Consider the following 12,536-nt stretch of genomic DNA (forward strand, 5'->3'; position numbering starts at 1 on the left):
TGTTCGAGGATTTTTCAAGAAAATGCCGATTAAGGAAAATATTAATTTTGTGGGGAACTTTATCAACACTCTGTATATACTTCAAAGAGAGACGTGTTCACAAAAGAGGAAATGTCGCATCAAATTAGCTCACTAATAACTGGAGAAGCTAACCTCTCCTTGATCTAACACTTATCAAGAACTTCTTAAAAAATTTAGGCATTGAAATAACACATCACAATATAATCCACTATTTTCTGTTGTTGTATTTACACATATTATACTTTCATTTTCACACTCCAGCATTTTCCTTAATCCAGTCTCTATAGTACGCGGTTCTGGTGTACCCAGAAGGAATACCGCTCTCGCATCCTTGGTTGCTAACAAAGCTAACAATAGCGACGTGAATTGGATTTGAGTCAGGGTTTATTATTACTGGACCGCCACTATCGCCCTGCAAGAATGTCCTCATTAATAAGCAATTTCCAAATTCACAGAAAAAACTCACGTTACAGGTGCCCCTAACTTCAGATGTAGGAGAATTGGCACATACCATTTCCGGAAGGACTGCCCCCGGTCCATAATACTGATTACAGTCGTCGTTTGTGATGGTACGAAGCTCGACATAATTTAGTGATTCGCTTATCGTAGAACCAGCTAAAAAAAAACATTATAAAATTAAAAAAAAGAACGGTTTTACTAACAGTCGCTGGTTAGACCCCAACCACTGACTGTGATATCGACATCAGCTTCAAGTTCATCGGATGCCAAGTTTACAATATCTGTGTTTCCTGGAACAAATTGATTTTTTATAATGCGCTTATATTAAAATAAAAATAATATTGCGTTTAGAAAATTTTGAGAAAATTGGAGAAACTTTTTTATTCAATTAATAATCTGGTGAAAAGGTGTGTCATCTAATTTTTGAAAAGGATAAATAAATGAAATCTGATTAGCAGTTTATCATGTTAACAATAACCTTAACGAGTGTACAAATTTTCAAAGTGATCGGTTATGTATTCCAATAGTTTCGAAGATTAGTTCTATGATCAAACTGCTAACAGAAACCAAAAACTGAAGCGGTAATGGAGTACCTACTTTTTCCTACTCGAGGGACTACGCCCGGGAATAAAGAGATTCTAATAAAACTTACCACCCAGTTCTAAAGGTGTATCAAGCTTAATTAGCCCAATGTCATTAGCGGTTGTATAATCATCATACCCTTCATGCAGAATAAAAGTAGATGCGTTTGAAAATAATCCATTATTTGCATCGAGAGTTCCAGTTACGACTTGGGCAGACTAGGCTCTGAAGATGAATAATATAACGTACTGCATAGTTTAAAATATGTATTACCCAAGGACACAGTGTCCAGCAGTAAGAATCCATTCCTCGCTGATTATGCTACCTCCACAAAAAAAATACCCATCATCTGCAGTTATATATATGCCGGTTTGCCAAGGAAACTGACCTTCACTGGCTTCGTCTCCATTAATAATTCTGGGACCTGAGCGTTGTAATTATTATTGTTATTATTATTACTGTATTACGGTACACACCTGTACGTTTGAAGGGTGACAATTTTGAATCCCTGGGTGAAGAAGGCAAAGCCCAGATCGATGATACACAGAAACAAATAACAGCAAGGCGGAACATTTTGTTTAATTAAGGTATTTTTTCGCTAAAGGTGCTTTTATATTAAAGTGTAGAGTGTGTCTTATGTTTTAAGATAATAAAAAATTTTAAGTTATCTGGTCTCAGGTACATTTTTTACACACTCGAGAGGTGCAGAAGAATGGAATAAAACTTTACAGAGATTAAACAGATCTAATCATATAGAATTGTTTCATTCTTTATCTCGCGAGTATCTCCTACACGTGTTCGATTACTGTTATGTAAACTTGTACTACAGACCTCATAATTAACTTGAAATATTTTTTGTGGTTACAAGTATCTGGTTAGTGACTACAGACTCCTGCAATTTTAGGTATAAACGAGTGACCCTTAACACCTGAAACAAAACAGAAAACAATAAGTTAGATGTTAATCTTGCGTGTAGATGAATGAAATTGTTTTAGTTTTCGAACTGAATGTGTAAGAATTTGTTCTAGATCACTTGCAGCTCCTAAGTGTTCACTTGATCCAGTATATCCCCATACTAATGATATGCACACCTACAAGCTTCATTTTATCTAGGACGATTTTTCCATTCAGCGAATCAGACTGCGTGGTATTACACAGCGTGGTTCATCGTTGTATTAATTAATCAATTAATCAATCACACTCCAAATTTAAACGTTCGTATGCATAAACAGCAGTAGTCTTAGTTTATTGTGGAGAGAATTATTTTGAAAATGGTATAAATTTGTTTTTATTTCAGTATTTTCAAGAAGTTTTCAGGTTATAAGTATTTTAGTTTTAATTACGAGGTAAGCGCCAAATATTCTCGGCCTGATATATTTGCGATTGCTCGTCGGGAAATTTGTACAACTCATAAAAGACTAGAGGGTCCCCGCAGTATGTGTGTAAAATTTCAAGCCCCACTGCCCATTAGTTTTGATACATTTGAGGAGTAATATTTGAAAAATTATGGACTCAGCATGCCTGTTTAAAATTGAAAATCGAACGGCAATCAAATTCTTATCAAAAGATGGAATTGCTCTAAAGGGTATTAAGGACAGGATGGTTTTTGTGTTTGCTGAAGCTTGTCCTTCACATTTTACTAAAAAAAATGATCACAGTTATTTCGCATGGGGTAAGAAACCCTTGAAGACGAACCAATCTTCCAAAAAAATCATGGCCACAATTTTTTGGGACTGTAAAGGAATGTTGTTGATTAATTTTAAAGGATGAAATACCACTGTCAACGCTACATATTATGCTTACTTACTGCATAAATTAGGAGAACGTATTTGGGAAAAAAAGCCGAGAAAATTAACAAGAAGCGTTCGATTGCTTCATGAAAATGCGCCCGTTCATACCGCATGTCTTTCTCAAGCTGCTATAGGGGCCTGTGACTTCGAGTAACTTGATCACCCACCCTACAGTACTGACTTAGCTTCGAACGATTATTAACTGTTCTCTAAGTTAAAAAACGACTTGCAAGGAAAACGTTTTGGACGGATAAAGAGGTGCAAACGGCAGTACTACATCATTTTAGTGATAAAGATTCAAATAATTTTTTTAAACGCATAGAGCTGTTAGTTGGACGTAGTTTTGAATGTATTGAAGTTAACAGAGATTATGTTGAAATATAAATATTTAATTTTTTTCCATCAGGTCTCTTTCTTTGTTAGGCCGAGAATATTTGGCGCTTACCTCGTATATTCATTGTTTAGTTGGTCATTATTTCTAAGTTTAGTTTCTTATTATGTAATATGTTGACGTGGATAATGTATTTGTAAATAAATTGTAATATATGCAAAAACTTCAAAGCCTTAGCCGGTATATTCATCGTCTTGTTAACTGACAGTGTGAATACTGAAAAATATTACGTATAATCGAAAAAATGCCCTCTAGTAAATGTAGATAATGAAATATATTTATAAAATAATGATGTTGGCAACATCAACGCGTTCCTTGTTCAGTTTGACAGTTACGGTCAAATAATTTTCAAATAAAGTGTCAAATAGCTACAAGCCAACATTATTATCTTAAAAATTATTATTATTATTAATATTATTATTATTGATTACAGTGTCCAACGGGTAATAACCCAATTACAGGAGAAGGGGAACAAGCAAATTCAACAAGCGATCAGTACTGAGAGTTATTAAAATATCGTCTTGTCATTAATCGTGCAATTAAATATGCCTATGTCATTCGCCTCTAGGCTTCTACAGTTAGATAGCATTTGCATTAAAGGAGAAGCAACAGCACTGAGAGTACGGACTGCAGGAAGATAAAAAGTCTTTTTATTCCGACCATTTGCTCTGTTGATCTTAAAGTTTAAATTGAAGAGTATAGCCAAACATTCATGTACACCTTGAAGAATTTTAAACAGAAGTATCAAGGAATGTTCAACACGCCTGGTCAACAAAGAAAACATTTGAAATCTAGCAAGCAGCGATTGCTGAGAGAAACCTCTGGGTGGATAAGCACCATGCAATATATGTATAAACCATCCTTTTTGAAAAATCTTGTTTGAATTCTCTCAAGAGAAGCAATATGAATATTATATATAGGAGACCATATAATAGAAGCGTATTCCATTCGCGAACTACAGTAGCTAAGACATAAAGCTTTTAATGTTTCAACATCACCAAATTCACGGCCATCTCGTATAACAAAACCTAAGGATTTATACGCTGCCTCTGAAATAAACTGAATATGATGTGAAAATGAATGTTTATAGTCAAAAATTACACCGAGGTCACATATCACTTCAGGTCCATTAAGCGTGGTACCATCAATATTGTAATTAAACAATAGAGACTCAGTTTTTTTTGTAAATGTCATAATTTTTGTTAAGTTTTAAATTATTGTTTTCAGACCATTGATGAACTCTGTCTAAATATTTTTGTAATTGTGCGGCGTCATCATATCTATTTATTTAAGTCATCTGTAAATAGAAGAGAACGTTTATTTATGATGTCAACAATATGGTTTATGAATACAATAAACAGCAGGGGACCCAAAACAGATCCTTGAGGCACGCCAGTTTCTTGTTTCAATAACTTAGACCTATATCCATTTAACTCCACAAAAAGATACCGGCTATCTAAATAGGATGTAAACAATTTTATCAGTGGATCAGCAAACCCAAAGCATTCTAGCTTTATTAACAAACTGTGGTCTATTTTATCAAACACCTTGGAGTAGTTAATATAAATGACATCCACCTGGCGTTGATCATCTTAAGAATCATGAGGAAATTGAGTGAAAGGTATAGGATTGGTCTCAATTAAGCGACCACTAATAAAACCATGTTGATTTGGTGAAATCATTTGAGACATGTGATTTGAGATGTAAGTGTGCAATACAAGTTCAAACACTTTAGCAAAGTTACATAACTAAAATCGCTGGTCTGGGGAAGGGAGGTCTGGGGAGGGCGGATATGCCCCCCGGAACTAAACACTCCTGGGGGTGGTGGAAGTCCGACCTGGATTTTTCCCTTCTCCAGATATGTAGGTTAGGGCTGAGGCTCGTCTTGCCTGGACATGCCTTGGTGGTTGTCGGCTTAGACGGCCGCGAAGGCGGTTCAGTAGAGGAGGGCTGGAAATAAACGTGCCCCCCCCGGGATTAAACCCCTGGTGTGGGGTCGTCAAAACAGCCCCGCGGACAAGCTCCCGCGTGTTTGTGCCGTGCGTGGACACCCGTAAGGTGGGATGAAGGAATCCTGGAGGTTGAGCCCCCCTTGGTGCAGTGTGTCACCAAGGCTGGGCAACACGCCTCTTTGGCCTGGATTTCCACCAAAACGGGAGGTCGAGATTAACCCATCTCAGATCAATCGGCTGTGTCGTCGGGTCACACCGCCGACAGGGTGAGTCCTTGGGGGAAGTGTAGTCTGAGCACGAGTAACCTCACTAGTTGAGGTTGCGTACTGCAGGATGAGCTTCCCTGGGGGCTATATCCTTCTGCTAGCCCTGACGTCGAAGTTCGACGTCCCCTTGTTGGACTCCGTGGTGGGTGGGGACGCAGGAGGACGAAATCAAAATCCAGATCATGGAAAATCTATATTAATAAAAATGACTCGCCGAAATGTATGTACGCCCATAACTTGAGAACGGCCTCACCGAATTGGACGATTCTTTTTTTTACGTGTTCCTTATCGTCAGGAGAAGGTTTATATGTAAGAATATTTATAAAAAATAAGACGGCTAAAAGATAAAAAAAAAATTTAAAATTTTGCACGGGAATCGCCACTTGGAATGAATTTGAATAGTTGGCCATTCCTGACGGACCTGTCGCCTGACTGACGTGTCACACAAAACTATTTCTTCCGTGCGATTGTGAAAAGTATTATTGCATTTCAAGTCGTTGTTTGTTTTTTCGTAACAAAAAACGTCGTTTATTTCAAGAAAAGTGTTCGTTAAAGTGAATTCAGTTACGCATTGCGAAAGTTTCTTATTAATTTTGATCTGCCATTCTATTTACCTATGTTCACTTTGCTGGTTTCGACAAAATCTCAAACTTTACCGTTATTCGAGGATTTGATTTGAAGTTTTCAGTATTTTAAAATTCTCAAGACAAAATTTACAGATTTGATTGACCGTGAAAATAATTTTGTGTCGTTTTATATACGGAAGTTGATCAGCGTTGTGCTCATAATCAACATAATCAAACATTGAAGCGAGACATGGGTGGTATGAATAAAAGTGAGTAGATACTCATATTCGAAGTAAGAAGTACTTAGAAAGAGTAATAATCTTATATACCTGAGCATCTACTCTATGTACTGAGTACCTACTTGGAAACATTGTATCTCCCCGGACACAAATTGAAAATCTACCTACGCGTTTTGTGAGCATATAATCTAAAAATGAGAATCGGCGTGGCAAATGACTGAACTGTCTGTAAAGCAGCTTAGAAAACGAGTAGGATCGTTGTAAAAGTGAATTTTGACTAAACATGGATACTTTCATGAACGTAGAGCGTCGTCAGAAGGTGCATTCAGTTTGAAAAACATATTAGCAGCGGGAATATCGAAAACTTTTCAGGTAATTAACTTTTATTTATGCATAAATTGTGCAGTACGTTTTTTCTAACACTGGCCATAGAGATTCTCATCTCAAGGTGTCTACCCCATACTGACTTATATTTTGGTGACCCGATTTTTGCCTTGATGGTTGAACACTGTCAGTGTTTTCTTTTTTTGTTGTATCAAGATGCTACTTGAGCATCAAGTGTTACCTATTTGCATCATCTAGAAAAACTAGAAATATTTTGATTTGATATTCGAGTAGATACTTCGTATTTCGAGTATGAGTATCTACTGAGTTTTATTTATATCAACCATTGTCAAACAACTGATCGAACGTTTTTTCGATAGAACTTCCTTCGCACCAAAAGTATAATGTAACATATTCAGCATTTTCGAGTTGATTCTTTTCTTCACACAATTTTGTGATGACCTAATCAACATTTACGAACAACACGTATATCACCTTGGATTGGTGCAGTGTAACTAATACTAAAAATAACTGTATTGTATCTCCAAAAGTATCTGCGAAAATCAAGTGAGCCGTCCCATCAATTTTTAATGATTAACAATTTACCATGCTTACAATAACTTTAAAACGTCTGCAAGATCTCAAAGTATTCATTTCTGCAACTCTTGAGTTATTCAATACAATAAATTGACTGATCCATATATTTTTTTAAGTCACTGTAAAAGCAAATCTAAAAAATTGGTCTAAAGAGTTTAGACAGTACTTCGCTGTCGGAAATGTGACGACTGCATGTCGATTATGTTTTTTTTTCGCAGTGGATTTCAAAGCATTCGGTTTTGTAGTTCCTGAGTAAACCAATAAAATAAATTTACGCATTCATTATTTTTTTGAGTCACTCGGTATATGCAAATTCAAAAAATGTGAATGGAATGATAAATTACAAGTACAGACTCATCAGTTTTTTGGAGAAGATAACCACATATATTTTGACTAAAAATTTATTATGCTCTTTATAACCTTAAAACATTTGCAAGATTTCAAAACATTCGGTTCTGTAGCTCCTGATTAAATCAATAAAATATATTTACGCATTCATTAATTTTTTTGAGTCACCCTGTATATGCAAATCCAAAAAATATGAATGGAATGATAAATCACAAGGAGAGACTCATCATATTTTGTACATTTTAGATAGGATTTATTCAGCGAAATTTTGTGGTGATGTCATAAATTTTTTAGGGGAGATGAGCAAATACATTTTGATCAAAAACTTACCAGGCTTATGACAACTTTAGAGAATCATCAAGATTTCAAAGCATTCGGTTTTGTAGTTGGTGAGTAAATCAATAAAATAAATTTATGCATTCATTAATTTTTTTGAGTCACCCTGTATATACAAATCCCAAAAATATGAATGGAGTGATAAATAACAAGTACAGACTCATCATATTTTGTACAGTTTAGATAGGATTTATTCGGCAAACTTTCGAGCTGACATCATCAGTTTTTTTGAGGGGATAAGCAAATATATTTTGACTAAACATTTATTATGCTCTTTACAACCTTAAAACATCTGCAAGATTTCAAAGCATTCGGTTTTGTTGTTCCAGATTAACTCAATAAAATAAATTCACGCATTCATTAATTTTTTTGAGTCAGCCTGTATATGGAAAACGAAAAAATTTGAATGGAATGATAAATCACAAGAAGAAACTCACCATATTTTGTACATTTTAGGTAGAATTTATTCAACAAAATTTTGTGGTGACGTCATAAATTTTTTTAGGGGGAACGACCAAATACATTTTGATAAAACATTTACCATGCTTATGATAATTTTAAAACATCTTTAAGATTTCAAAGCATTCGGTTTTGTAATTCCTGAGTAAATCAGTAAAATACATTTACTCATGAATTATTTTTTTTGAGTCACCCTGTATATGCATATCCAAAAAATATTAATGGAGTGATATATCACAAGTACATACTCATCATATTTTGCACATTCTAGATAGGATTTATTCGGCAAACTTTTGAACTGACGTCATCAAGTTTTTGGAGGGGATAACCAAATATATTTTGACTAAAGATTTATGATGCTCTTTATAGCCTTAAAACATCTGCAACATTTCAAAACATTCCGGTTAGCAGATTCAAAATTAAATTTCAAAATGTTGTTTTATAATTTTGATTTTTTTCCAAAAATCTGGACGTTTCGGGTAGAAACTCAATTCGGAGTCGTAAAACACTATGTTATTTTATACAATTTAAAACCGATTTACTATGTACAATTTTGATGTGACGTCATCGCATTAGTGCTGGGGATGATTAGACAAATTTTGGTTAGCGTTTTACCATCTACATGATATTCCTAATATAAGTACAAAATTTCACAACAATCGGTCAAGTACTTTCGGAGATTATCTGTCTAATAAAAATTCGGGATGGCAGACAGACAGACAGACGGACAGACGGACAGACGGACAGACAGACGGAAATGGGAGACCTATTTCTTCGTCGTCTAGGGATCATGAAAGATCAAGAAAAGGTAAAAGTAGAGAGTCGGCCGGCGGACTCGATTACAATACTTCCTTTGCTTACGCTCGGGAAGTAAAAATATGAATGCAATGATAAATTAGGAATATATACTGAAGATTTTTTGCACATTTTAGATAGGATTTATTCGGCAAAATTTTGAGATGACGTCATCAAGTTTTTGGGTTTGATAAACAGATATATTTTGATTAAAAAGCTACCATGCTTACAGTAACTTCAAAACGTCTGCAATATTTCAAAATTTTCAGTTTTGCAATTCTTGATTCAGTCAATAAAATAAATTGACCCAGTGATTAATTGTTTTGGGACATCCCGTTTAAGCAAAACTAAAAAAATTGGTCTAAAGAGTTTAGACAGTACTTCCCTCGCTGTCGGAAACTTGACGACTGCATGCCTATTATGTTTTTTTTTCTCATTACATTTTTGTAGTGGGAATTTAAAAAAAAATTGTGATGACGTCATCAACATTTTTGCAAGGACACGTATATCAGTTGGGATAGATGTAGTGTAATACTAAGAATAAAATTATTGTGTTCCCAAATTTTCGGGAAAATGAATTGGGTCGTTTTGAATATTGATTTCTTATAATCAATAAAATAACGAAACAATTTACTCACGTATACGGCGCCGGTGTGTAATATCTAGAGAGCGGATTTCTGTCGGGCTAGGCAAGGCCAAACTCGGTACGGCTCGCACGGGATGCGAATTCATTGCCGTTGCGGACTGCACTTCGTTTATTTGAGATTAGAATAACGTTGTTTCGTTGCACTCTGCTGTTAATTCACGTTCTCATTTACTTAGCCGTTTGATTAATAAATCGTTAATTATATTTATGGAATCCAGCACGTCCCCCCCTATAATCGTGACGTAGCCCGACAGAAATCCGCTGTCTAGTAATATGAGGGGCAACTGAAAATCGTTTATGTACAAACATTCTTAATTTAAGATGACAAGCGTAACAGCATACGTGAGAGTCAAACAGAGAAACTGTAAACAAAACGACCATCGGTTTTATTGCTTCGACTTCCGCTTATTATATAAAACATTGGGTTTTATTTTAATTCTTTACGGTGAAATTCACAATTGATTGATTATAAACATGTCTATTCCACATTCGCGGAACCTAGTCAACGAACAAAACAAACGCACGTCTGTAATGTTAAAATAGATGTAAATAAGCGTGCTACCCTTATGTTTCAACCACGGTGTATAATAAGTTAGGTGTTACGACGAAGCGTATTCACCGTGCATCGACTTGACGCCGGTTTAGTCACGATGAGCGGTGGAGAGAGACAGACAGCGGCGGCCTGTAACCTCTCACTTAGATCTGTTTAGCAGCGTTTGGCGGGCTTTTTCCCTCTCTAGGTGTGACAGATTTTGCTAGGTTTTCTCTGCGATTTCTTACTTGTTTTTTGATTTATCAATAAAAATGGGTAGAAAATGTGTTGTGCCTAATTGTTCTAGCGGATACAATGGTAATCCCGAAAAAGTGTCGGTGTTTCGGGTACCTAAAGACAGATTACTGGAATGGCACTTTTATTGCAGTAGTGAACTGCTGCTTTTGAACAACACTTTGCACTAAAAAATACTGGTCGTCGCTATAGTAATAGTAGGCATTTTATGTTGAATTTTATTTTTACTTAAAACAATTACTCCCTTTTTATCGGTTATGTGTTATGTTTTATCATTCAAGAAACAGAATTTATATTTATTTTCAGAGGGTTTTTGAATGCGATATGTATTTTTTCTTTATTCCACATAAACTATATTTTTTGCAGAGATTTTTCGGCACAATTCGACAAGCAGGTTGTGCCAATGGACATCCCTTATCTATAACTTTTTGCAGCTATACCGAATGTTATCGGTTTATAAATTATTAAAACCTCCGAAATTTGGTAATTGCACACAGATGCAGGAAAATAAGAATGCAAATCATTCGTTATCATTTAATGACTCCAAAAATATTTTGAAACAAATACCAGGAATGCGGAAAAAATCATGTTGAGAAAATAAAAAGGAAAATTGAATATATTTTAGATACAGATTCACCGATTAACGAAATAGACGAACAACTATTTGAAGATGTCACTACAACTAAAATTGTTGACAACATCATTTATTACTTAGCTGGATTTGTCGCAAAAAAATTGTACAATACTTCAAAATGTAATATTTGCCGTGAACAGTTATATAACAAAGAAGATCCATGTTCTAGTACATCTGAATTTACTGGTACAAAATCCAGGGGGTGGTTAACCCATCCAGATTTGTTAATGTTTAATATGTTCCGATGGGTGGAAGGGATACTTATGAAATATATCGATTTTGTGGATGTATTCGATGCAACAATTGAAGAGCTATTCGCAACAAAAATTTTTATGACTATTTACTTTCCTTTTTCTTGTGAAGAGCATAGAATGGAAATATTTTCAAAGGCAATATATTTTTACACAATTATGTAAATTAAACAATTTTATAAACAGGAACAAGAGAAAACAACCAAGGCATGTGCAGAAAAAAGAAAAGAGTCTTGATTACAGACTACGTAATAATGGTAAATTTTTATTTCTCAAACAGTAAAGCAGATAATGGTTAATGGATATTTTTTAGTTGTCTTGTGAAACGAACAGAAGTGAGTGAAACTAATATAATATGTGAAGGCGAAAAGAACTATCTTTAACAACGAGTTTACATTCATCTTTTTAAATAAATTATTATTTTAAAAATGTTTAAAGTTTTTGTTTTAATACAACGGATAATTAATTTTGATGTTTTTGGACCTAAATGGCTTTAATCCGACAAATACTTCTCCCGTCTCTTTCCCGTCAGTGCGATTAAATGATGGCCGCCCTCTTCTGTTTCTCTCACTCCAAATCTGTGACTAGTTGGGGACACGTCTGACGCGCTCGTCGGAACACCTAACTTATTATACACCGTGGTTTCAACCGAGTTTTTCCTTTAACAAATTTTGTGTCTACCAAATTGGGTTGGTTGGGGTGTAATACTAATAATAAGTGTTGCCTTTAATTTAATCAATAAAATAAATTGTCTTCATTAATTTTTTTAAACCACCTCTTAAGAAAATCTAAAAAATATGAATGGAATGATAAATCACAAGTACAAACTCATCATATTTTTTGCATTTTAGATAGGATTTATTCAGCAAAATTTAAGGGTGACGTCATCAATTTTTTTAGGAGGGATGAACAAATACATTTTGAACAAAAGTTTACCATGCTTATAATAACTTTAAAATATTCCCAAGATTTCAAAGCATTCGGTTTTGTAATTCCTGATTAAATCGATAAAATAAATTCACGCCTTCATTAATTTTTTTGAGTCACCCTGCATATGCAAATCCAAAAATATGAGTGGAATGATAAATCACAA

At 34.8% G+C, this 12,536-nt stretch overlaps 1 protein-coding gene across 1 annotated transcript; it reads right to left on the bottom strand.

The window, feature by feature from the left end:
• Nucleotides 1-220: 220 nt before the first annotated feature.
• LOC135133985 (brachyurin-like) lies at nt 221-1,672 on the bottom strand. The gene is made up of 6 exons (XM_064062552.1): nt 1,539-1,672; nt 1,344-1,486; nt 1,133-1,280; nt 684-770; nt 488-636; nt 221-433 (listed from the first exon to the last, which is right to left on the bottom strand). Exons 1-6 carry the CDS (start codon nt 1,633-1,635, stop codon nt 272-274), a joined length of 786 nt encoding a protein of 261 aa, XP_063918622.1. The 5' UTR covers nt 1,636-1,672; the 3' UTR covers nt 221-271.
• Between the last annotated feature and the right edge of the window lie 10,864 nt (nt 1,673-12,536).

Source organism: Zophobas morio, unplaced genomic scaffold, assembly GCF_036711695.1.
Source record: "Zophobas morio isolate AGI-343-1 ecotype UQ-CSIRO unplaced genomic scaffold, CSIRO_AGI_Zmor_V1 ptg000023l, whole genome shotgun sequence".
Taxonomy (NCBI): Eukaryota; Metazoa; Arthropoda; class Insecta; order Coleoptera; family Tenebrionidae; genus Zophobas; species Zophobas morio.